Below are 26,884 nucleotides of genomic sequence, written 5' to 3' on the forward strand. Positions count from 1 at the left end.
AAATAACCCTCCACTACCACTCTGTCTTCTTGAGCTAATTTTCTATCCAGTTGGCTTGCTCACCCTGGGTCCTATGTGATCTCACCTTCCAGACCAGCCTACCATGTGGGACCTTGTCTACATGGACTTTAGCAGATCTTTTGACAATGTCTACCACCTGCCCTCGTCAATCTTCATGGTCATCTGCTCAAAAAAACTCAATTAGGTTAATGAGACACTATTTTCCATGCACAAAGTCATGCTGACTGTCCTTAATCAGTCCTTACCTTTCCAAATGTAGAAGCACAAACGAAGTTGGTTGATGGAGGTCTGTCATCCCTGCCCCAGGACATGGGTACACCAGTTCCTCAAGGCAGTGTCCTAGATCCAACTATCTTGAGCTGCCTCACACCTATTATAAGATCAGAATTGGGAAAGCTCTCCAATGTTCAATTCCACTTGCCACGTAGCAGATGAAGCAGTCTCTCATACATCAAGACCTCAACGGTATTCAGATGTGGGCTGATGGGTAGCAAGGGGCATTTGTGCCACAGAAGTGCCAAGCAATGACCATATACAACATTAGAGCATCTAACCATCTGTCTTCGACATTCAGTGGTGTTGCCATTGCTGTTCCTCGCAATCAGCATTGCACAGTCACCACTGGCCAGAAGCTCAACCAGTCCAGTCACATAAATACTGCAGCAAGAAAGCCTGATGAGATGTATCCCAGGTTATTGAAAGAGGCAAGAGAGGAGATTGCTAGGGCCTTGACAAAGATTTTTGTATCCTCACTAGCAACAGGTCCTGGAGGACAGGAGAATAGCCAATGCTGTTCCTTTGTTCAAGCAGGGAAATGGGGATAATCCAGGAATTTACAGGCCAGTGAAACTCATATCAGTGGCAGGGAAGCTATCGGAGAGGATTCTTAAGGATAGGATTTGCATATGTTTGAAAAAACATGGCCTGATTAGTGATAATCAGTATGGCTTTGTGCAGGGCAGGTCACGTCTTAAAACCTTGATTGAGTTTTTTGAGGAGATGATGATGGTAGGGCAGTGGATGTTGTCTATGTGAATTTTAGTAAGGCATTTGTCAAGGTCCCTCGTGTTAGGTGATCCAGAAGGTTAAGATGTTTGGCATCTGTGGTGATGTGGTAGTTTGGATTCAGAATTGGCTTGCCCATAGAAGACAGAGCGGAGAGTAATGGTGGAAGGGTGTCATTCTGGCTGGAGGTTTGTGACCAGTGGTGTTCCGCAGAGACCTCTTTGTGATTATATATGAATGATGGGTGAAAATGTAGATCGGTGGGTTAGTATGTTTGCAGGTGACACACAGGTTGGTGGAGTTGTGTATGGTGTAGGGGGCTGTCAAAGGATACAGCAGAATATAGATCAGTTGCAGATATGGGTGGAGAAATAGCAGTTGGAGTTTAATCTGAGCAAGTGTGAGGTGTTGCACTTTGGGAGGTCTAATGTAAAGGGAAAGTATACAGTTAATGGCAGGACCCTTAACAGCACTGATGTACAGAGGGATCTTGGGATCTGTCCATAGCTTCCTGAAAGTAACCATGCAAGTTGACAGTGTTGTAAAGAAGGCATATGGCATGCTTGCCTTCATTGGTTTGGGCACTGAGTACAAGAATCAGGAAGTCATGTTGCAGCTATATTAAACTTTGATTAGGCTGCACTTGAAGTATTGTATGCAATTCTGGTTGCTGCACTACAGGAAGGATGTGGAGGCTTTGGAAAAGCTGCAGAAGAATTTTACCAGGATGCTGCCTGGATAAGAGGGTATAAGCTATAAGGAGAGGTTGGACAAACTTGGGTTGTTTTCTCTTGAGCATCGGAGGCTGAGGGGAGACCTGATAGAAGTTTGTAAGATTAAGAGGCATAGATAAGGTAGAGAGTCAGAATCTTTTCCCCAAAGTAGAGATATCAAGTGCCAAAGGACATGCATTTCAAGGTGAGAGGGGGAAAGTTTAAGGGAGATGTGCAGGGCAAGTTTTTTTACACAGGGTGGTAGGTGCCTAGAACGGGCTGCCAGGGTAGTGGTGGAAGCAGATATGATAGTGGCACTTATGACGACTTTAGATAGATGCATGAGTATACAGGAAATGGAGGGATATGGGTCATGTACAGACAGAAGAGATTTAGTTTAGATTGGCATAGTGTTCAGTGCAGACATTGTGGGCCAAAGGACCTGTTCTAGTGCTGTACCTGTGCTGAACATAGTGCTATGTTCTAGTGCTGTACCTGTGCTGAACATAGTGCTATGTTCTACCTGTTCTTGATCACAATACACATTTATGAATTTGATATGACCTTTGAATAACTGCAGGCATGTTTCAGTCTGATTTGTTGTGCAATTTAGATTTGAAACTAGAAGTAACATTGAAATATTTTCATCAAATTCTGAATCATTTTCTTTTCAGCCATTACAAGGGTGTGTATACACAGCATAAGATTTCTCTGTAATGTTTTTCCATTTGCCAAAAAAACTGATTTTCCTGAGCTATTCAGTCCAATCTTCCCATATGAAATCCCATGATATTTTCCATGATGCTCTTCAATTCTTCCAACCCTGCTGAGGGTTGGCTTTTAAACTTGTTGCAATATATGGCTTTGTACTACAAAAATTGCTGCATTGATCTGCAATGCATTTAATACGTTACAGTAATCAGTGGTCTCCTTGTGGACTTGGAGTGAGTCATTATAATGCATCAAATTATGACTCCCACAATAAGATGGAGTGCACTTATGAAATATGTCCAGCTAATGTTGGGATACAATTGCATTAGATTTTAAATGTTTTGGATGTGATTTGTGGTTTAGTTTACAGCTTCTCAATTTGTATGGATGGAAATAGCTGAAATGCAGTAAGGTCACTTCTCAAACTTTATAGTGCTATGATGTGATCGTGCTTTGTGTAATATTCTGAGTTCTGGACACCAAGTTGTAAGGAGTAAACACAATGCAGAGACCAGCCACAAGAGATATTTGTGAGTTGTTATTGACTGGAAGTTAGGTTTTTAAGCCTCAGAAAGAGGCAACTGAGTGGTGCCCGTACAAAGGTTTCAAGTAGTGTAAGAAAGATGCTTCCCTTTTTAAATTGCTTTAAGTTTCAGGAGTAGAACAACATGCTTTGGGCTCAAGTCAGATGGAGGAGAAATGTCAGGATAGTCAGGTAGTCATCGAGCAGAATAGGCTCCCAGGTATTACTGGGGTGAAAGCTCTGGAATCATTTTATAAACAATGATCTTTAGAGCCATTTTTGTGAATGGATAAAGTAAAATGTGTCAAATAACCATTATTTATATTTTTCTAATGTTTTTCAAGTTCATGGCATTTGTCAATAAAATACTGTTCTGAACATTGTTTATTAGCTGTTAATTTTGGTGTTCCTCTCCCACAGATTGTGCTGTCTTCATTTAAACATGGTCTCTTCAGTGGTGAGTGGCTGAGAAGAGTCAGTTACATTCGCTGGGATGGAATCTTTCGATGCATCCCCATCTATGGCATGTCATTTGCCTGTCAATCGTAAGTACCTTGTTTTCTCATTCTTTGTGACCAAAAGCTTGATCAGAGGCAGAATTTGAGAGGATCATTAGATAGATGGCTGCAGGCTTACAGGATTGGGGAAATTCATGCAGATAGCTTAGGTGATTCAAAACATGGTTATCAATAATGGGACAAAGGAGAGAGGGATGCTTAAGTTGGTGGGGTGGGTTGGTTGAAAAGGTATAGTGAGGGGTGAGATCACGGGGATTTAAATGAAGACTAGAATTTGAAATTGGGGGGATTGGAAGGCATTTTCTACTCTTCCATATGTGGTTATCTTCCATTTTAAAAAAAAATACTCTTAAAGTTTTTGCTGAAGTAATGTTCACTAAGATGAAATATTTTGCTTGTATAAGATGCAGATCCACTTATCTATGCATTTGTTTATAAAGGCTGAATTGAGATTGTTTGATAACAATGTGATGCATCCTCAAATGATTTTGTTTTAAATGTATCGAGTGTACTCTGTGTCATATCCACAGCAACCAAAATTTCTTCAACCTATATTTATTTTATTCTGCTTCAGTTGAGCCATCTGGCTGAGTCAATGACTGCAGTAGCTGTGGCCAACCAAAATCTTTACTACCTTAAACATTTTTAAATATAAGATTGCTTTTTAAAACTCTTCTTCGCCAGCTAGCTTATGTATGCATATAGACTTATCTCAAATTTGTTGAAAAGACAAAATGAAACTGCATCTGAAAACAAAGATGGTATCTTGTATGATATAGTCATCCTCTGTGTGCCCGACTGTTTGCTAAGGGTCACTTGGAATCTCTCTCCCATCTGAGTCGGAAGATTGTGGGTTTGGGTCCGACTCCAGAAACATGAGGCTGACTCTTCAATGCAGTATTGAAGGAGCACTGTCATCAAATAAGATATTTAAACTGAAGTCCCATCTACTGTCTGGAAGGTGCAAGATTCCACAGCAAGTATTTCATTGCAGAACCAGTGTTGTGGCCAATGTTTATCCTGCAATCAACATCCCAGAAACTAATTACCTGATTATCACATTACTAATCATTTGAGCTTGCTGTCTACAAATCAGCTGTTGTTTCACTTACAACAGTGATGAGGTTTAAATCTCTTCTTTTGCTGTAAACCTCATTGAGATTTTTTAATATGGGAAAGACGTTACACAAATGAAAGTCTTTCTTTGCTGAAATTGTCTATGATTAATATTCAGATTCAGCATTTTCCCTGCAAAATAATTTGATCATTTTAAAAAGCATGTTCAAAAGCTCTAATTCTTGAGCACTTTATAGTCTGAATTACTTTCACAGGTAAGTACAAATGTATTATTTGCACAACATTATCCCGTAATGAAAAAAGTGTAAGAAGGATTGATTAATTTTTGGAAGGAAGAGTGGTTGCCACGATATGGAAGAGCTCCTTACTTTTTATCAAATAGAACTAAATTTTCCTCCCAATACGCAAGTATGGGTGAGGAATTTAGCCCACAGTATCATGGGAACTTAAAATTTTCTGAAATTAACTTTTTGTTCAATTGCCAGTTTCCCTTTAATCTTGTCATTTGAGTTATGTCTGCATAGTGTTGTGGTTGAATTTTATTAGCGGGTACTTGCCTAGCTTCTAGGTGATAATATCCAGAGCTCCAACTACTTATCTAATCTAATTAAATCAACTGTTTCACAATGTTAGTCTTCAGAATATAGTGAGCTGTATTAAAGACAGTGTAAGTAATTAAGTTGATTTCTTGTTTTTTGTTAAAGATATTACAGATATCATTGTTGAATAATTGGTAGGATTTATAGACTTATTCTCACTGTTTCTTCATAGTCAGGTGTTGCCGACATATGACAGTTTGGATGAACCATCTGTGAAAAGAATGAGTACTATCTTCTCATCAGCCCTTAATGTGGTTAATACATTTTACATGACTGTAAGTGTTTTGTTTGTACTGCATGCAACTTTGAGCATGTATTTTAATAGAAATAATTTCCATTAGGAATGAATTGTAGAACGTGTAATACAGCATTTCATAGTAATAAATGGCAGTGGCAATGCTGGATTTTGGAATAATAAAACTGAATCAACTTTTCAGTTCAGAAGTTGGGCAAGCATTTGTCAGTGTTTTACTGGTATGGCTAGTGCAAAGATTGAACAAAGCTCCAAGAGCATTATATGTACTATAGGAAAATTGTCCTTTAAGTTTTCAACAGATAAAATTTTAGAGGACTAGTTCAGAAAAAAGTAATTGGTCTAGCAAGCAAAATAGATTCAAAGGGCAATTAGGAATGGACAGTAAGTGCTGACACTGCTAGTAATGTTAAAGAAACATTTGTTTTGTATCAAAGCAAATGCCTACATTTGCATTTTTTGTTCTCTATCAGTCTTATTACCGATGCATATCTTTCAAATGAGCAGTGAACATTTGCCTTAACATAGGGTGATCCACAGAATCTCAAGTAAAAAGAAACAATTTAAATATGAATACATACAGATTCTGCAGATGGTGGAATCTGGAGCAACATACACAAAATGCTCGAGGAACTCAGCAGGTCAGACCGCATCTACAGAGGGAAATAAACAGTTGACGTTTTGGGTCGAGACCCTTCTTCAGGACTGGAAAGGGAGAAGGCAGAAGCCAGAATAAGAAGGTCGGGGGAGGGGGAGGGGGAGAAGTACATGCAGGCAGGTGATAGGTGAGTCCAGGTGAGAGGGGGAAGGTGGGAGGGTGGAGGAGGGGAGAGGTGTAAGAAGCTGAGAGGTGATGGGTAGAAGAGGCAAAGGGCTGAAGGAGGAGGAATCTGGTAGGAGAGGGCAGTGGACCATGGAATAAAGGGAAAGAGGTGGGGAATAGATGGGCAGGTATTGAGGACAGGGGAAGGGATGGGCAGGTCACGCGGGTGGGGGAAAGGGAAACAAGGGTGGAGGGGGCCACAGGAATGAGGGAAGACAAAGGAAGAGGTGGCAAAAAGTAAAGAAGAGGGGAGGGGTTACCAGAAGTTAGAGAAATCAATATTGATGCAGTCAGGTTAGAGACTACCAAGGTGGAATACGAGGTTTTGTTCCTCCAACTTGGAGGCCGCCGCAACGGGAGTCTCACCGATGTAGAGGAGGCCTCCTCTGTGTCGGGTCTCACTGATCCTCTACATTGGTGAGACCCAACGCAGATTGGGTGACTGCTCATTGAGCACCTTTGCTCTGTCCGCCACAAAAGCAAGGACCTCCCAGTGGCCATCCACTTCAATTCCACATCCCCCTCCCATACTGACATGTCTATCCACAGCCTCCTCTACTGCCACGTTGAGGCCAGACATAGGTTGGAGGAACAACACCTCATATTTCGCCTTGGTAGACGCCAACCTGACAGCATCAACTTCTCGTAACTTCTCCCCTCCCCCACCCCTCTCCTTTTTTCATTTTCCCCTCCCCCCTTTGTCTTCCCTCATTCCTGTGGCCCCCTCCACTCCTCTTTCCTCTTCCTGCACCTGCAAGGGCTGCCATTCCTTTCCCCGCCCTCATGGCCTGCCCTTCTATTCCCCCACCTCCTTCCCTTTATTCCATGGTCCACTGCCCTCTCCTACTGGATTCCTCCTCCTCCTCCAGCCCTTTGCCTCTTTTACCTATCACCTCTCAGCTTCTTGCATCTCCCCCACCCTCCTACCTTGCCCCTCTTACCTGGACTTGCCTATCACCTGAATTCACCTATTACCTGCCTACATGTGCTCCTCCACCCTCCCCTGACTACCTGATTCTGGCTTCTGCCCTCTTCCTTTCCAGTCCTGATGAAGGGTCTCGACCCGAAATGTTGACTCTTTATTTCTCTCTACAGGTGCTGCCTGACCTGCTGAGTTCCTCCAGCAAATATGAATACATATGAGGTTATAAGGTTTAATCCTTTTAAATTCAAGTTAAAAGTTAAATGGAAGTTTGAAAAAAGCTTTGAAATCCTGCATGTCATGAAATTAATTTTTTTTAATATTGCTGCTGTTTCATCATAACCTTGAGCAGAATTATTTTTTTCCTTACTTTGAATATTGAAGGCAACTTGTATGTTTCTCTGTAATATTAGATATAATGTACTCTCATAGTTGCTCCATTAAAGTGTGTAATGCTCCAAACGAATAGTTTATTTTGTTAACCCAAAGAATTGTATTCTTTTAATAAATCAACTCTGTTGGTACTTCAAAGCCTGCAGTGTTTTGCATGGGTTGCATCTTCATAGATTGCAAACTCAAAGATGTATTTAATGGATGTCAAATTTAATCAAATATTATGGTTAGAATAACAAAGATACAACCCCTATAATATTGTTATCCTACAGGTTGGATCATTTGGCTATATCAGCTATACTGATAATATTGCTGGGAACGTTATGATGAACTTTCCCTCCAACTTGGTCACGGAGATGATTCGTGTAGGATTTATGATGTCTGTTGCTGTGGGGTTTCCTATGATGATTCTTCCTTGCAGACAAGCTCTGAACACTTTTCTCTTTGAACAATTGCAGGTAATTGTACAGTACAGATACAGCTGGAGTGGCAATAAGAGATTGATTTAAATAAGGATATTAATGCACATGTTTTTAAGCTACTTTAACTTTGAAACCCATTGTTTCACATGTGGAGTTTGCATGGTTTACTCCATTGCATTGCATTCCATTGAAGCCTATTTTTATTAACAGTGTTACAATTGGAGGTCATCATTCCTGGCCACCAATGGTATAAGTGCAGTACACTCCATGCAGAAGTACAAAAAATGTAATAATTTACACAAGCACAATGATATTTTAAATGCATCCATTTAATAGTTGGGAAGTCATGTTACAGCTGTATAATGCTTTAGTTAGGCCACATTTGGAGCATTGTGTGCAGTTCTGGTTGTCACCCTTTAGGAACGATGTGGAGGCTTTGTAGAAGGTGCAGAAGAGGCTTACCAGGATGTTGCCTAGATTGGAATGTGTTAGCTATAAGGAGAAGTTGGATAAACGTGAATTGTTTTCGCTGGATCGTCAGAGGCTGAGGGCAACCTGATAGGTATACATAAAATTATGTGAGGCATAGATGGGGTAGAGAGTTAGTCTTTTGTCCACGGTGGAAATGTCAAACATTAGAGGGCATAGGTTTAAAGTGAGAGGGGAAAAGTTTAAAGGAAATTTGCGATGTGTTTTTATTAAAGAGCGGTGGATGCCTGGAACATGCTGCCAGGGTAGATGGTAGAAGAAGCTATGATAGTGATGTTTGTGGGATTTAGATACGCGTGAACAGACAGAATAGAGGCGTGCAGGCAGAAGCGATTAGTTTCAATTGGCATCATGGTCAGCCAAAACACATGTTCCTGCAATGTACTGTTCTATATGGTTCTATAAATGAGAAGTTTTCCAATAGTGTGCTACATCCTATTGTCTAATTCTCATCACAGATGTGATCCTTTTCACATGACACAATAATTCAGTGAGACCTATCTCTTTCCAGATGCCAATAACAGACTATTTAAAATCAGTTGCATTCAGCACCTAGTGCAGGGTAATGGCCAAACAATGTTTTATTAAGCAAGCATATCTTACTTATATTATGCTTTGGTTAATTTCTAACCTTAAGACAGTTTTGACTGCAAAATGTAAATCTTATAATTATACATTCATTTGGTAAAATTTTTTTGAGGCTTTAATGCTTTGAAGGGTATGGAATAATTCACCATTTCAATTTTTTCAGCAGAAAGATGGCACTTTTGCTGCAGGAGGTTACATGCCACCTTTGCGGTTTAAGCTCATTACAGCAGCTATAGTGTTTGGCACAATGTTGGGTGGAATTCTCATTCCTAATGGTAAGATTGTTTCACTACAACTGTTTATTGAGTGTGTGCAGAAATATTGAGCTTTAAATAAGAACAACGAAGCTTTGCTTGCTTCTGGCTTTGTTAGAATACCCTTTATCGTTCTTCCTTCCTGATGACTTGATATTGGAAAAAAATATTTTTAATAGCTTGTTCAGTTTTTCCAGTAATTCTATTAACAATTCTGCACCACCAGAATTTGGTAATGTGCAACTTCTGTCTTTCATCTTGTTTTCCAGCGTTGCACATTTTGTCTGTATTAAGTTTTTTGCTGTGAAGTTTCTGATAACCAATGAATCATGTCAGTATTTTCAGTTGAATACGACGCAAACATCTGAGAAATTGTAAATATGTTGCCTAGCAGTAGGCATTATGAAGAACTATAGGTAAACACTCCTCTTCCAAGTTTGATTTTAAGATACTCTGATCTTTGTTGCATGTTAGATCCTGAACACTCTTGGCCTCTAAACTTTCTGATGGTTGAATTATAGCCTTCAGCACAATTATTTATTTTGATAACTTCTAAATGTAAACTCATTACATTATGCATGCTGATACATAAATACTGATGCCTGATTTTTGACTTCAGCAATGAGAAGGCTGTCAGACAATTTATGTATCATCTGGGTTTTCCACATGTACACCATAATGGATTTAAGTGGCTATTGTACTATGCTAATAACTGAAAACATTTTCCATTTAAACAAAATTTCAAAATGAGTACAATAATTGTTTACTGAAGATAAACAGATAATCTGAAATATTTTTTGCAGTTATTTAAATATCTTGGCATTGTTTGTTAGTTACTTGGTCTTTCATAAGATTTCTCCGTTATAATATTGCTAATCTGCTTGAAGACGTTACCACAATTTTGTTTTAACTCACACTGATGCATAGTTCTCGTTTGTTATGTATTATTGGCTGAGGAACATACAAGACCAGGTATATGATGCCAGTAACATTTCTAATTGGAAATCAACATAATTTTTTCTATCTGGATGTACTTTGATCTCTTTGTGGTTCTTACAAGAAAAAACTGGGTGAACTGATGATACAGACGTGGGGTTAAAGTGTCGATAGTGGAGGATATTTTGTTTGGAGATGGTGATGGAAAGTTGCAGGATGTTTCCATAAACATGGCAAGGTGCTCAATTGGTATTGAGAAGACAACCGCATCAAAAATTGGAGGCAGATTTATCCTGGCTATTAAGCTTGTACTATTATTTGTACCCTGATTGTAGACTGAATATTAGTCTTTGTGCATAGTTGTTTCTTGGGTCATGACTTCCCATCTAGTGTAATGCATCGTCTGATTGAGATACTTGCATAAAAATACACTGTTTTAAAGAGTTTTTGCTTACTCTAGCTTTTCTGACTATTTAGTTATTGAACCTGTTATACAAACAATTTCTTTAAAGTTATTTTGTAAAATGGCATCCAGTATTTAAATCAAAGAATTAATTGCAAGCAATCAGCTTTCTGCACATTACCTCCTTTTAAGCTGTATGTGACTACCTCATAGTCTAGCAGATTTATGCTGTGTCACATCCAGCAGCCTTTGTGAGTACTTGTCCCCACTGAATGAAGCAACTATATTGTCTCAGTTTAATGCAGAATTAAGAGAAAAATGACTTTGGAAGTACATCCAGCAAAAAAATGGTCTCGCCTCTATACAGCCCAATTCATCTCATTTAATAAATGTTAAGGATACACAGAATTGTGGAAGATGTATTTCTCATTCCTTCAGGAGCATGTTATGGTCATGGTAGAATCATAGCTCCCATGTTGCTAAACAGTAGCTTCACAGGTTTGAGTATAGAGCTTCAGTGATGTTTATCGTAAACAAATGCACACGCTTCCTGCATTATCTTCAGACTGGCAATGTGGGCTACCATGATGCCCTTTCAATCTGGGGTTCTCTTGCAGCATGCAGGGGAAGAAATCTTACCATCTTGAATGAGAGTGCAAAGTATGGAGTAGCTGTCTGTATCATTAAGGATAAACTATATGAAAAAAAATTATGTACTGGGCAAGCGGCAATGAGGATTTACCACTAAAATGATGCCATTCAATCAATTTCATCACAATGTTTTTAGTTTTTTTTCACTTGATTCATATATACAACGTGCTCTTTGAAAATGCCATTTTTTAAAAAAAAAAGAAAGTGGAAAACTAAGATAAAAAATTCTGCAGATGCTGGAATCTGGCGTACTATACAAAAAGCAAAAAACTAGTTCATTCTGCATGAGTTCAGAACTCATTTGACGTTGGACATTTGGAATTATAAATTGTTAACTGAATTCTATGTGTAGTATATGATTTGACCATAGTGCAACAACTAGAATTAACACCAATTTAGGGATCAGAGGTATGGTCGACAGGTAAAATACTGTCAAAATATGTTTAATATATTTGGGAGTAAATTTTCCTTGTACAGTGATAGGAGGAGATATTTCAGGTTGGATAAGAACATGACTGTCCTCAACAAAGTTAAGGAATAATGCACTTGTTAAAGGTGTTGGCCATTTGGCAATTGGAAGCTAGAAGCATTCTAGTACAGCGTTTACAGTAACAGCAGCATCAAGAACCAGAGGGAACTCTTCAGTGAAAGGAAAATGGAGATATATATTGTGTACTGGTGCATTTGAGGGGGATCTTATGTTTAAAAAAATTTACAGTTAAACACAACCCTAAAAAGCAGGGAGAGATGATTTTTACCAACTGGAATTATTTTGGACTGCACTGTTTATAGGGGCACTGATTCAACAATAACTTTCAGAAGGAATCTGGAAATATATATAAAGAATAAATTTACAGGGCCATAGGGAATAATGAAAAGAGTAAGACTAATTGCATTGTCTTTTAAAGAATCAGCAGTAGGTCGATGGAATGATTGTCTAATGCTATAAGATTTTATGAAATTGAATTCCGCTGTGGGGCATAAAGCAAACAAAAATAACAATAGTGAATAAAGCACTTTTTTTGAAAAGAGAAGAACTTTCACAGATGCATTGAACTTTGGATCATCAGAATATCCCAAAGTGCTTCACAACTAATTGAAGTGTAGTTGCTGTTTTAATGCAAGGGAATGTGATAACCAATTTACTTTACAACAAGGTCCCATGATGTGATATGAGCAGATAATCCAATGTGATGGCAGTTGAGGGGATGAATGTTGGATGGAACCAGGATACGGTGAGGATTGGCAGGAAGCTCCACTGTTTAAATTGCTAAGGGGAGACTATTTTGTACACCTTATTGACAACTAGCACTTTTGACAGTCCAGTGTTTATTCATTATTGATAAGTTCACTTAATTATTTGGGCACGTCTGGAATGGGGATTGAACCCACAAATTTCTGAATGTCAAAATGCATCCACCAGCTGCCACTAATGGGAATAAGTTACTTGCATATTAAGCAAGTTTTGTAAATTATTAAGAACAGCAAAAATATTTCTCTTGGTATTCTTTTGAAGTGTGATATTTTTACCCCTCATAGGTGTATGAATGGGTCGCCTCTATGAGCAGACCTTGAATCTGTATTGAAGGTCTGTTCATGGAAGTGACCCATTATAATTGACTAAGTTGTAAAGTTACCTTTGCGTAGAGTAAGTGTTGTGTTGAACAACTTGGACAACTTTTACAAACTGCCATGCAAGGTAAAGCAATAAACTTCTGGCTATAAATCAAAATGTCAGTTCATTTACTTCCTGGCAGTGGCACAGGCTGCTGAGGCATTGTTCTTTGTGGTCTGTGATGCTGTTGGAACTATTTATTAAGGACTACTTGTGTTTATATAGTGCCTTGAATTTGAAAGTCCAGAGACATTTCAAAGGTGTAGGAAAAAGGTGGATATGGACGTGGCCATAAGATGAGTTTAATGACAGATCATAGAAGGTAAGAAATGTAACTGCAAAACATGAAATTGAATGGAGTAGCTTGGAATCTGCACACAATTGTGGCTGGAACCTGCCACGAGCAGTGAGCTGCATGCAGCTGCTACTAACCTATATTTTAAGCACAAATTTGCCATAACTGCCTTGGTTGAGTTGCTGTCGAAAGGAGTCCTGACCCATTGAAATCCATATGAATTTCCAATACCCCCATCAACAAAGTGGGCCAATTCTATTTTGAAGCTCTGTAGTGAATATGAGATGAAAATAATGCCCATAATATTCAGCAGGTCAAGCAGTACCTGCGGTGAAAGACACAGAATTATTCAAAGAATGTTAATTTGCTTCAAACAGCCAGTTTATTCCAAAGGCCTACTGTCTTTTGGAGTTGGGGAAAGAGAATGTCCTGCTGTCTACCTAGTTTTTACCTTTGCCTGATTTAAATCCATGACTCTCTGATCTATCTCAATGAAATCCATATGAAAGCAGTCTTTTATTTCCAGTACCTCCATCAACATTTACCTCTTTGGAGTTTGTTTCTCAAAAAAAATCTCAATTAAAAAAAAATCCTATCTCAGTAACTGAAGTATTTTAAGCTAATAAGTGTTATTTTCCATCTGTCCAAAGGCTGAGAATCAAAAATTAAATTTCGCTTCTGAGTGAGCAACTCCTATTTATGCACATTCAAAAGCAGATGGCTGGAAACTGGTTATTTTATATCTTGGTGCCATGAAAATTCCAGTTTGCAGTGATTGCTTGTGACATAGATTTCTTGCATTTGCTGTGAATTCAGTACTCTCACTTGGAGCTGTTTCAGGATGAACATAAAACTCCCAACAAATAAATCTGGTGCATTCATTTTTCATAGGGAGACACTGAAAAGTGCCCAAAACTCTAAATGATTTCTAAATGATTCATGTTATGCTTGGGTAAGTTAGTATTCACAGCCACACCCCAGTTCCTCTTAACATTAGTCTTAGTTTCAAAGCTTTTTTTTTGTGCTTCCAGATTCATTCTACAGTTTACCAGAGTAGTCATGGCATTGTTTCTCCTGGGGACACCTGTGATCACCATGTTTTGCCAAACTGCTCATCACACTTGATGCTGTTCTTTCTTGCAGCAACTATCCTGTAAAGTCTTCAACTGGTGTAATAGCATTGCTTTCTTGCAGAAATCCATCAGACAATTTCAGTTTTTGCAACAATGCTTTTGCTTCTCCCAGAGGCTAGGCAAAATAATAAAAGTTCTTCTATCAGTCTGCTGATCTGTTCGCTTGCTTCAGCTCTCATCTCTAAGTGATTCTTTTCCCATACAGTTCTTATTCCTTGTAGAAATTTGGCACGACAGCTTTTCTCAGACTTGTTACAATGCATGATGTTTTGTTTCTTTGTGTAACCCACAAACTTACAACCTTAATAAATTCGAAGTTCCAAAAAGACTTTCCCTAACCATAAGGTAATTTCCTCTTGGAAACTTGGTTGATTAAGTCTGCGGCAGAAATGACCATTTTATGTGAGCTTGTTCAGCAGTGTAACCTTAATATTAAATTACATCAGAATTACTGGTTGGAAAAGTATTACATGAATAGGGATGCATTTCAATCTTGTAAAAATGTTACTGAAGAAATTCTGTGCTCTGTCTTTGGAGCAATGCAGTGAGATGTTCTGCTTCCTGCTCAATGAGCTGCTCACCACTTGCCTACCTGCAGTTATGTGCAGCAGCAAGTTGGGTACCAAAGCTCTCTTGCTGTAATTTGCAAATCCAGCCCCTTCTTGCCAGTTGTTAAAACTGTCAAAAAGCTTTGAATATTCATAAATGTATGATATTAACAAACATTGCAAAAATTCACTTAAAATTAATCATGCTATTAAAACATTTAAAGATTTAAATTAGATTTTGACAAATTATTAAATCTCCAGAAAACACTTAAACAATTACATTTAAATTAATTCAATTAAAAAATGTAAATTACCTGGAATGTGGCTTTTTCCCAAGGAGCTGTCCCCCTCTATTAAAATGAGTCACTGAATCTTTAGTGGGCAGATCTTGCAGCTTAATTATAGGGAAACTGGAGGAAATTGATGCTCCTCCATGAGGAGTCCAACATCCAACTGTAGTCAGAATTTTGGTGGTGTGCATCATTTCAGGGATTTCAGTGTTCACGTGAATGGCCCTCAAAAGTGATTTTGTTAATCTAACCTTGATGATAAAAATGTTGTGCAGCACTGATGTAATTGTAATTTCTGCCGCTTTAGAAAGAATGTGCAGCTTTTGGAAGGGCTTTAACTTGTCATATGTTGTAAGCAAATTATACTTTAATGTGGTACAAAAGAATCTAGGTATCCTAGTATATGAAACAGTTACTATGCAAGTAATCAGAAAGATTAATGGAATGTTGGCCTTTGGGAGAGTGTATGGAATATAAAGGTAGAGGTTGTGATGCAAGTTTACAGGGTGCTGGTACGACTGAAGCTGGCGTACTGCATCACAGATTGGGTTTCCATATTTGCGGAATGATTATACTTGCATTGTAGGCAATGAAGCAGAGGTTCACCAGGTTGATTCCAGAGATAAAGGGTTGAAGTATGAAAGGCTTATCCTACATTCATTGGTGTTTAGTAGAATGCAAGATGTTTTTTTCTTTTTTTTTGAAGCATTTAAGGTTCTAATAGGGATTGACAGGGTGGCTGCTCTGAGGATGATTATCCTTGTGGAGATATTGAGAATTAGCTGGCAGTTTCAGAATGGGAGGAATTTCTTCCGAGGGTGGATTTTTGGAATTTATTTTACAAAGCTGTGGAGATTGAATTTTTAAATATATTCAAGGCTGAGATTGACAGATATTTGAACTAGAAGGGAGTCAGATGGTAGAAGGAGAGCAGGAGAAATTGATGTTGAGGCCAAGATTGGATCATCTGTGAAATTGAGTAGGGAGCATGCTCAAGGGGTTAATTGGCCTGCTCTTCTTGTTTCTTATTTTCTTATCCTTTAATCTTTTTAGTTTGTTACATGTTGCAGATATAGAATAATTTCTAGGTATAACAATCATTTCCTGTGTTTTTTCTCAACATAAGATCTATGAGTGTGTGTCAATCTACAAATAAACTTGAAACTATGATTTGTAAGTGTTTGCAAGTGTACAAAGTAGCTATCTAAAACATTGACGATTTTCATGTGAATTGCCCATATTTTGTACCTACTTGTAGTTAGTTTAAGGACAGAGCAGAATACATACATCGTTAGCTCATTAGAATGATATATTGTTACTGTAATCTTTTGCAGAACTGGTAATTCCCTGACTTAATTGCTATGCCTTTTGATTTATTCTAATGTAAATTCAAATATATAGCCTAACTGGTAACATTTTGGAAATTTGAGCAGCAAAGTACGGTAAGGACAGTTGTACTTTCCAATACTGTCTATGAATAATCTTAATGACTAGTTTCCAATTTGTTGTTTAAAATTGAATTTAAGTGTCATCTTCAAAAGGGTCAGAAATAATATTGAAGAAAAGGGAAATATATGCCCAAATTAGTCACCACATTGTATTGCACATTTGAATTTGGCTATCTATGAGATCTCAATACGTGTTCCCACTTTTGCATGTTTCCACCTTAGTTACATTTCGAAGCAGACTTCATGTCTACAAGTAGTGCGTGCCAATGGCACCAAGGTCTTCGGCACCTTTTTCAGTGCTCATCTGATTGCTCATCCTATGAGCAGTCTAGGATTAAACCATAATTTTTCCAATTAACTGTTTGTATGACCAAAGCTGCTATGCTCTGTCTGATGAAAGTTCTTCGAACTGGAAATATTAACTGTTTCTCTTTCTGCAGATGCTGCCTGACCTGATTGTTTCCAGCTATTTTTTTATTCCATCATCGTTATTCTCTCCTGTCACTAAATCAGTGACTCCATATCTTTCCCTAACCACTATCTTGGGCTGAAACAGACCATTTGACAACTTCTTTCTCTTTTGGCTTTGACCAGAAATTCCAACCCCATAACATTATCAATGTAGAAATCGCCTGTTTCCAATTCTGTAATATAGCTTGGCTGTGCCTCACTTCAGTCTTTGGATTAATTTCTGAAATCCTTTTCCATGCCTTTGAAGCAGTCAAGCCTTGTTCTCTCCTGGCTGGTCTGCCACCTTCCAAGTGAGCTCAACAAAACCTATGCTCCCCATATTCTGTTCACTCATCATCCTGCCATTACTTCAGTTTTTCCCTGATCCTGAAATTCCTTCCTATCCTAAGCCTCTTCTGCAACAGTAATTTTCACTCTCTGAAACTTCCTTGGGTTGATGATAGCCCTCCCAGAAATGGCAGTCTCCCCTTTTGAGTTTGGTGGTGCACTGGCCAATGTTTAATCAAGGTCACTCTTCAAAAACAAAAATCCACAGATTATATAGTTATTGCCACGTTGCTGTTTCTGTAACTTTGTTGCACTGGAATTGCTGTCAGGTTCCTTCTGTGGCATGTTCACATATCAAATGAACTTCATTAGCTCTGAAGTGCTTGGTGATGTCCTGCAGTCATTAATGATTCTTTATGAATGTAAGGTTTTTTTTTGATGATCAAGACTGATGTAGATGGATGTGGGAAGTAATGTCTGACAGGTTTTCTTAAATGTAAGCATTTATCCTGTGGCATTGGGATTAATTTTTGCAAAAGCAAAAGAGTTTTGTTCTTTGATATCAGTGATATCCTGTTCATGAAAAGACAGTGAGTATTTTGCACTAAGTTATATTGATGCAGAATTGGTTAGGGGAAGATGCATGGTTATTTCAGAAAAGCTATTTTGTGGTGTTGAATGCTCAGATTTGTACTACATTTCTGCCATTAAATGTCATGAAAACTGAGCAACTGACCAATTGCTTCATTCTTAGTCAAACTCATATTAATGTGATGCTTTGGTAAAACTGATATACTTCTCATTTGAAAGGATATTTCAGACTTTTGTCGATATTGGCTACTTATTATCAAGATAATTTGCATATTTGTCAAAATGAACTAAGAATTGAAGTGTCTGAGTTGCTTCTCTGCTGGACAAATAATGTGCTTTCAGTTAAAGATACCAAGTTATTTATTTCAGTAATAGAATATATGAATACAAAAAAGATGAGCTCAGTTTGTTATTGCACTTGTTCATTAAAACAAAGCATAATCCATTTTTATGTTGCGCTTTTCCTTTCTCTTGCTAGTGGAAACTATCCTCGGATTGACGGGTGCTACCATGGGGAGTCTTATCTGTTTTATTTGCCCGGCCCTTATCTACAGGAAAATTCAGAAAGATGGTTTATCTGCACAGGTTAGTTTCCTAATCCATAGAAGTTGGACCTGTTTTACTTTTGCTCTGCATTTTCCCATTAAAAAGATAACTGCTCTTGCCATGCCTTCCTACTTTAACATTCTATGATAGTTGATGTCAGAGTTTAATTTCCTAATACTATACTGCTGAGTGTTATGAATTTTGCCATGTAGCTACTGTGTTTTGAAATCTTCAGCTCGGATGTTGCTTCATCTGATTTGTGCAATATCACTCAGAAATGGTGGACGTCTACTTTACCAGTATTGCCAGCTACAGTTATCCCCCTCAAGATTTTATTAATTGTGCTGGTATGGAAAATTGTTTTGAAAAATAAAGTGCCTCACTTATCTTGTGAATAACATTGCAGTGTGTTTTTTTACACAATGTCTGGAATTGCATACAGTTGTCTGTCTTTGCTTTCAGATTTCAGTCCTTTGAGGCAGTAGTCAGTATTTTGCTTCTTTTTCCGGCTGTTCATATGAAAGTTATATTCTAAAATATGTTATCTCCAGGTAAATTTTCAGATAGAAACATATAATAGATCATTAACTTGTTAATCTGATGAAGAAATGTTTCATTTCTGGACTGACTGAGTACTATCTTTCATTGGAGCAAGTAAGTCCATTCTGTTGATGTGCAGTATTCTGCTGCAGAGCAGTGTTCCCTATGGTAGAAGGCATACTGAAGACTCATCCCTCCACTGAAAATATACCCTTTTTTTTGTCAATTTATCTTAGAATGGCATAGTCTGGCCTGCTCTTTCGTCTTCGAGAGAGGCTATGTAAAACTAAGCAACTTTCGCAGCGAGAGAGACGGAAAGAACAGGAGATGAATAGTTTTAAGCTGCAAAAGTACTGTGCAATTTTATTATCTCTTGTAGTTGCTTGGGGCAATTCTATTCGAGAGGATAGAATGACAATGAAAGAAAGCTGGTATTTTTATTCCATTTGCAATAACTTGAATTGTATCAGTGTCACAGTAAATTTATACGTACATAATTTTTCTGGTTTAATTATCCTCTGGCAATTGTAGCCAGAATTTTTCCCTAAGTTGCTGGTTTTGTTGTCTTAAGTGACACAGTCACAATTCAGTGAGGACCAAATAGGACCTACAGCTTTTAGAACAGATGCTTGCATTTTATCACATAACATTAAAAAATATAGTTTTGTAATACTTTAATTGTCAAGTAGGATTGAAGAATATGAACTGCAGTATTTATAATTACAAAATAATTCTTTCCTTGTCCCTTTTGAGGTAGGGTTTAGAGCAATTAAGATTCAACCCAATGCGCTTGTACGTGGTGCAAACACTAAAAATGAAAGTTATCAGAGCACTGGACTGCCAACTGAAATTGTGCAGTATTCAGTAACGTGCTTCACTTGTTTTCAACTGATGACATTTTGACTGATGTTGCCCATTGCAACTTTATTTTGCTGTTAATTGCGTCCTGCACCTGTTTGTGAACAGTTTATTGCAAATTTTTTTTACCTTGAACAGTGCAAAGATGTGTTTTGTTTTTGGTGGAAATCAAGTTGCATGCCATTAACATTTTAATAAAGCTGAAATATGTTTTAAATGTGGAACTTCTTACTGGGGGTATTGAGCTGAACCAAATCAACCAACAATAATAGAGCTATATTGTACTTAATGAAATCCTTGACTATTAGTGTGTGTGGGAACATTCAAAAATTCTTTGATTTGGTCAATTAAACTGTAGAGTTTAGAGTAATATTTTAGTGGCTAGATCCTTGATTTATCACACAATTTATTTGGTATTGACTAGGACAGGGTAAAATTTGAAATATGATATTGGTACCTTTTGTAGAGGAAGAAATTTTGCAGATTTTCTGATTGGGACCTTTGCTAAGTAGTAATGCTGTGAATAGCCAGCGAAGTAAGGGGTGGGTTTGGTTTTGACATTTGCATATTAAAATACTTAGTCAACATTACTACCAAGATTCATACATCATTTAGAACTTGGCTGTGTAAAAGAAGGTTACTAGCGATTGTGGAAACACAAATCAGCAAGGAGGGGAGGAGGGAAAGTTGGAAAGAGAAGGTAGGAAGTTGTATTTGGGTAATGGCTTTGTTCTCATTGCTTTATGCTCAAAATGCATTCATGGTTGTGGAGGAACTTGTGACCTACATATTAGTGATATTTGGTGTTGATAATGATTTAAAACATCTCTTACAATTTGAATAATGCAAAAACATTATTTTCAGAAACTAAGCTACCAAATGGAGTTTGTTTTTTAAGATATTTTTAAAGATTTTATTTACAGCGTGGTAACAGGCCCTCCTGGCCCAATGAGTCCGCGCCGCCCATTTTAAACCCAAGTTAACCTACCCGTACGTCTTTGCAATGTGGGAGGAAACCGGAGCACCCGGAGGAAACCCATGCAGACACAGGAGAATGTACAAACTCCTTACAGACAGCGACGGGAATTGAACCCCAATCGCTGGCGCTGTAATAGTGTTGCGCTAACCGCTACGCGCTTACCTTGTGTCCTGATGCTGGAAAAGTTGCCCGGGGTTCCTGAATCAAATTCTAGCATGTCAGTCAATGAAATTAAATTTATAGACTAATATGAATATGTTAATAGATGTGGAATTTTGTAGCAGCTCAAGTGGGTCAGTATGTTTTCTCCAGAGTAGGGAATATTACTGTTGCCTGATGTGGTGTATGCATGTCTGTAGTCCCAAGATCTATGCTTGACTCTTGATGCTTACAGGAAAATAAATAATGCCTTATGGATGTCATCTATTTACCAAAAGCAAGCCAGTCAGAGAGAGTTTCATTTGAATGAAAGCATCCCCAAAAGTGCAACCTTTCCTTTGTATTGCAATGATGTTGATCTAAAGTTATGTGCTCGCTGCTTAGTGTGGGCCTAAAGTCAAAATTATCAGGCTTCAGAGAAGAGATTAATGAGAGAAAAAAAATTAAACTAGTGAACACAATTATTCATTGGGAATCATTGACTTTGCTCAAAATATCCTGTTTCATTGAAATGTAGGGTCTTTCAAACTTGTCTAGATTATCGTTGGCTGTGGTTGAACTGGCTTTCTAAACCAATACATTGCTTTTTAAATCATGAGCTAAATTTTTTCTAGTTTTATCTATCCATCTTCCTAGCAAATCTCAAGTGTTATAGAGAGTATGGTGTAGTGTCTACATTATTGTGGAGTTGATGACAACTTGTTCAGTTTTAATGATGATCTAATTGCATTTGGGAGGAGCTGTTAATGCCTATGATCTTGGGATATCTTGGTATCACATACTTTATCTAAAGATGAGTTAATGAATGAACAGACTGGGGATGTGAAGGTGTAAGATCTCCTGAAGAGTTGATTAATCTCCAAGTTGACATATTTGGTGATTTAATTGGAAGAGTTTATCCTCTAGCAGTTATGCAGTCTGTTTCTTGAGGGAGGCAGTTAGAACAAGAGCATTACAGCACAGTACAGGCCCTTCGGCCCACAATGTTGTGCCGACATTTTATCCTGCTCTAAGATCTATCCAACCCTTCCCTCCCACATAGCCCCCCATTTTTCTATCATTTATGTGCCTATTGAAGAGTTAAATGTCCCTAATGTATCTGCCTCCACCACCTCTGCCAGCAGTGCGTTCCATGCACCCACCACTCTCTATGTAAAATAAAACACTTGCCTCTGACATCTACCCCCCCCCCCCCCCCCCCAATACCTTCCTCCAATCACCTTAAAAATATACCCCCTCATGTTAGCCATTTTCACCCTGGGAAAAAGTCTGTGACTGTATACTTGATCTATGTCTCTTGTCATCTTGTACACCTCTATTAAGTTGCCTCTCATCCTCCTTCGCTCCAAAGAGAAAAGCCCTAGCTCGTTCAACCATGGAACTGTGGAGGAAAGTTGAGTCAGTGGACTTTTTCAATAATATTCAATAATACCATATGTTCTGTTTTGCACACTTGCCCCTCAAATGCTGCAACTTAAGAGATGATGAGAGCTTGTTGGAAGATTACCATTATGGTGTGCTGGTAATTACTATATCTTTTACATTCCAGGAGTACCACTTATGCCACCTTGAAGGAATTTTTTAAGCTTTTGATTCAGAAAACACAATTTAAAAAAAAAATGGGGGCTGTCCTTATTTGGATTCATCAGTTTGAAAATCTGTGGTCATGTTGTTACACTTTAATACTTGTCATACCATACAATGCATTGAGGGTTTGGGTTGTCGGATACAGATAAGTTATGCACCTTGATCTGATCAGTATAACTTTGTACTGAAACAACTGAATCTTAAAAGCAGAGTTCATATTTTATTCTTTCCCCTATGAATCTCATTCGACAACTGGATTTTTTGTGCATAAGAAAGAAATTATATTAATCTTTATGGTATGCAGTTGTGTATAGACCATTCTTTTCACTCTTGTTTTTCTTTGGTCTGTATCACTACTCTTGTTAGTGACACCTTGCTCATATTACATTTAATTCTCAATGTATGTTAAATTGAAATACTTATCATTCATCCCTGCTGTGACTATTGATATTGCAGCTGGTGTTTGAGGATGAATTGCTTTTAGAATGTTGATTGAGAGTGCCAGATACACCAGTGAAATTCAGATATTTTCACATCTGGTTTAAATGGGAAAGTTTGTGTTTGGAAAGTGCTAATACCCAAATATTAACACTCATCTATATTAATACCACATTATTATATAGATGTGCTTTATAATAATGTTATACAATTACAAACTCATTTTCAATACAGATTTATCAACCATTTTGACATAATTCTAATGACTTTCTCATTAGATATTTCCTAATTGGCAGGTGGATTTGGGAGACAAGTAACACTGGGATTTTAAGAAGTTTCTATGTAGCAGTCTGTTTTAGAAAGCCCACTCTGTGTAACAATCAGCTAACGGAGCAATCTTTATAAAACTTCAATTACTCTGATTTCTTTTTAAATAAGTGCCCTCAGAAGAAAGTATGGTTTTATTGCCAGTTAAGATTTATTGAATCTAGGTTGGGATGTCACCTAACCTGCACTTCTCAAAGCCATTCATAATCCATGAAGTCAAACTTGGGTGTGGCTGAACCAGGCTATTAAATTTATGGGAATTTAAATCACATTACATTTATGAAAATTGGCAATGCTTAAAACTATAAATTGAAATGTATCTTGTTATAATTTATAAAGGAATTGTGAAAAGAAAACTATGGCTTTATGGCATATTATTTACTGTGATTTTCTGTTTCCTGCTTTGAAAGCCAGATGTTTCTCTTGGCTTAGCAATTGCTATATTTCTGCCAGAAAGCAGTCAACTGTTTTTATGACAGCTGAGTTCCAGCTCTTCTTTCATTTTCCAACACGGAAGTGCCATCCATGCAGAAAACTGTTGCAAAATACATCGACGCATGTATTAAGATATAGCTTTGGGGAGGGGGGTGGGTGGAGGAATCCAGTTGATGGACTGCTGAGTCCACTGAAAGTAATGAGATTTTTTTTTACCTTGTATCCACCCACAATTACAATTTTAAATTGTGCTTTTGATCAAAGGAAACTTGCATGGCTGGAAGGATTTTAAATTCTGGCAATTGTAGATTTTAATAATTTTGGATTAAAAAAAAGTATGCATCTCATGCAGTAGCAGAAGGAAGTCCAGGGTGTAAACCAATCCTGTTCAGCAACTGAATTACAGAGGCAAATTGTTACTGGGCATTAACATTACTAGTCTCAGATGGTTCCTTAAATAAGACCAAAGTAGGAGCATTTTGTGAATATCTCAATTCAAGATTGATTGTTGGCTACTAACTTCCTGCAAGGCATTTATTATTATTATTATTATTATAAAACACAATGTTTCAAGTTTTACCTTTTGAAATCATTTGTTTTTGATGTCAGACGGACCTCTGGATTATAAGAGTAGTGTAGATATAAAGAAAAACCCCATTTTCTTTCTACAATGAACATAAAAGTTGAAGATAAGAACATGTTACTATTTTATAAATACATTTTATAGTGGAAAATATTCCCTCTTTGTGCTTTCCTCTGGTATCCCAAAAGGCACTTGTATATCTTTTATGTGTACCAGCAATGCTCCAACACTCCAGCTGCCAGCTTGGATGTGAGTGTTGCCAGGTTATTTTTACCATGGGTATATGGAGTCATAGCCACATCTCTTCTTGTTAACTTTGACTTTTCATTTGACAGTGTCAAAGAGTGGAAACACTTAAACATGGAATATCTGCTGAGGTGCTTGCTGCTTCCTCAATTAAGCTGGCTCCAGGCTAATCAATGACCTTTTCCCATTGTAAAAGGCAAGTTTTGTCCATGGAATGGGTTTGACACTGGTTAGGCCCCAGGCTGTGTTGAGGAGTCTTTTGTGCAAAGCCTTTATCATCTGCACTGTACAGTATGACACTGAAACCTGAACTCTACTTCAGTCAAGGAATGGGATTAAGTAGCTTCCACATACAATACCTGAGATATACTCTCAACATAGTTCGGTAGGATAGTGTTGCAAATTCTAGTAGCTTGGGTGTATTCACAGTAAATGATGAGAGAATTCCTAAAGACTATGGATAATTTGGGGAAAGGCCAATTAGGTGCCCACAATTGACATCTAAAAGAAGAACATTAAAATGCTGGATGACAAAATGAACATCCAGTGTGCAAGGCAGCTGCTCTGGCTCACGTTCAGTTGAGCTACAAACTTTGCAAAAGTCTCCATTAAAGCGAAGAGCAGAAACTCTTCCTACAGGAGAAAAAAGACCTGCAGGGAGAACAAACAACACAGATGTTGTTGTCCACCTTCATGTACAGCAGGGATTCCCATGTGTGTGGGCTTCTGTGGCCACTGCAGATACTGCTGTTCAAAAGAGCGAGAACCTGAAGAAGGCACCTCATGTTTCCCAGCTTTCAGAGAAATTGAATCATTGTTAATGTCTCCGGGGAAAAAAAACTGAAAATTAAACATGCTAGTAGTTTTTTTAAATTAATTTTTTGTTTTAAAAGACAATTTATAACATTTAAACACCTTCTTAAAAAACTAAATGCATTTAAGTTGGCTCAAATGTCCTACACTTATCCTTTGCCCGTTCTTATCCTTTTAAATAAATGGGCTCATTCTTGCACCAGGTCTAACCGGATTAGAGTCTCAAACTTCAGCATGATTACAAAGCTTAAAAGTTGATAACTCTACAAGGACCTGCTAGCTTTTAATGAAAAATTGGACTAATTTTTGTACTTTTCCTGTCCATGGTTATGATTATCAAATTTATTAATTAGGTTCTCATCACTGCCTTGCTTGTTAAGGTGGGGGGGGGGGGTGGGAGTGGGAAGCATTTATATTAGGTGGATTTATAATCTTTTTCAAACTGTTTGTACAAGAAGTTCAATGACCTTTAAAGTTGTCAAAAGGCCACCAGTGTGGCCTGGGTCTACACCCTGAGGCCTAGATGGTGCTTGCAAAGCCTAAAGAAAGTATAGTGTGGGGATAGCATCAGAGAGAGCATTATCTTGCTATTTCGATGATTTTTTTTGTCTTAGTTTTTAGCAAATGAGGTGCTCATCTAACTTGGTACCTTGGTTCATTTTGAGTCATGGATTTTCTTGTGCTCACTTGATGGTAGATGAAGTCTCCAATTAACATCTTCCTGAAGGAGCAGTACCTTTGTCAGTGCAGTGCTGATTAGTATCAAACTGAAGTGTCAGGCTAGGCCATATACTTGAACCTACTGATTCGGAGGCGAGGGAAGACTGCAACTGTCCCAAAACTGACACAGTTGAGTTTCTGCTGTCCAATGACCTCTGAACAATTGTTTAAGTAAAGGATTTGACTTGTTCTACCTGCAAACACCTCCAACTCGTGGAATTCACCCAATTGGCATGGACATCCTTTTTTATAAAGTTTGTAATAAACGTCAAACTGTATATTTTTGGGCACATTGCCAAGACCCATACTTTGGTGAGGTAGATCTTTTGCACTGAAATAAATCTACAGAAGATTAGATGATGAAATGAATAAAAAGTGCTAGGTTTTGGATGTAAATTTGTCTTAGCTTATTTGTTTTCTTCTTTAAAAGTAATTGTGGAAAATATATTCAATTTATAAAATGAAATTGAAAATGCTACTGATTTGCATTTACTCAGAAGTGATTAGAGTGTGGTCTGTTCTGCTTTGGAATAGTAGCAAATCTATTCTTTCCTGTCTCTCTGGAACCAGTTTCAGTGCAATTCAATTCTGCAACTCCAGAGCTGATCTTGCTCTTGAACTTAGCCTCCAAAAATGTATTATGTTGCCATCTTGTGTTATTTCTGTTTGAAACAGTGGGGTAGAATTCAAACTG

The 26,884-nt window shown here is 37.8% G+C and overlaps 1 protein-coding gene across 3 annotated transcripts in view; it reads left to right on the plus strand.

Annotated features, from left to right (window-relative positions):
• The window catches only part of LOC127579925 (putative sodium-coupled neutral amino acid transporter 10), a 98,727-nt gene that overhangs the window by 18,293 nt on the left and 53,550 nt on the right, over positions 1-26,884 (plus strand). For 2 of the 3 annotated variants that reach the window (XM_052032986.1, XM_052032988.1), the window contains 5 exons: positions 3,394-3,518; positions 5,340-5,442; positions 7,831-8,016; positions 9,221-9,332; positions 18,438-18,544. In XM_052032986.1, coding sequence (XP_051888946.1) covers positions 3,394-3,518; positions 5,340-5,442; positions 7,831-8,016; positions 9,221-9,332; positions 18,438-18,544 — 633 coding nt within the window. The remainder of the gene's footprint in view (positions 1-3,393; positions 3,519-5,339; positions 5,443-7,830; positions 8,017-9,220; positions 9,333-18,437; positions 18,545-26,884) is intronic. The other variant, XM_052032987.1, reaches the window with a different exon arrangement.

Source organism: Pristis pectinata, chromosome 18 (assembly GCF_009764475.1).
Source record: "Pristis pectinata isolate sPriPec2 chromosome 18, sPriPec2.1.pri, whole genome shotgun sequence".
In the NCBI taxonomy this organism is placed as follows: Eukaryota; Metazoa; Chordata; class Chondrichthyes; order Rhinopristiformes; family Pristidae; genus Pristis; species Pristis pectinata.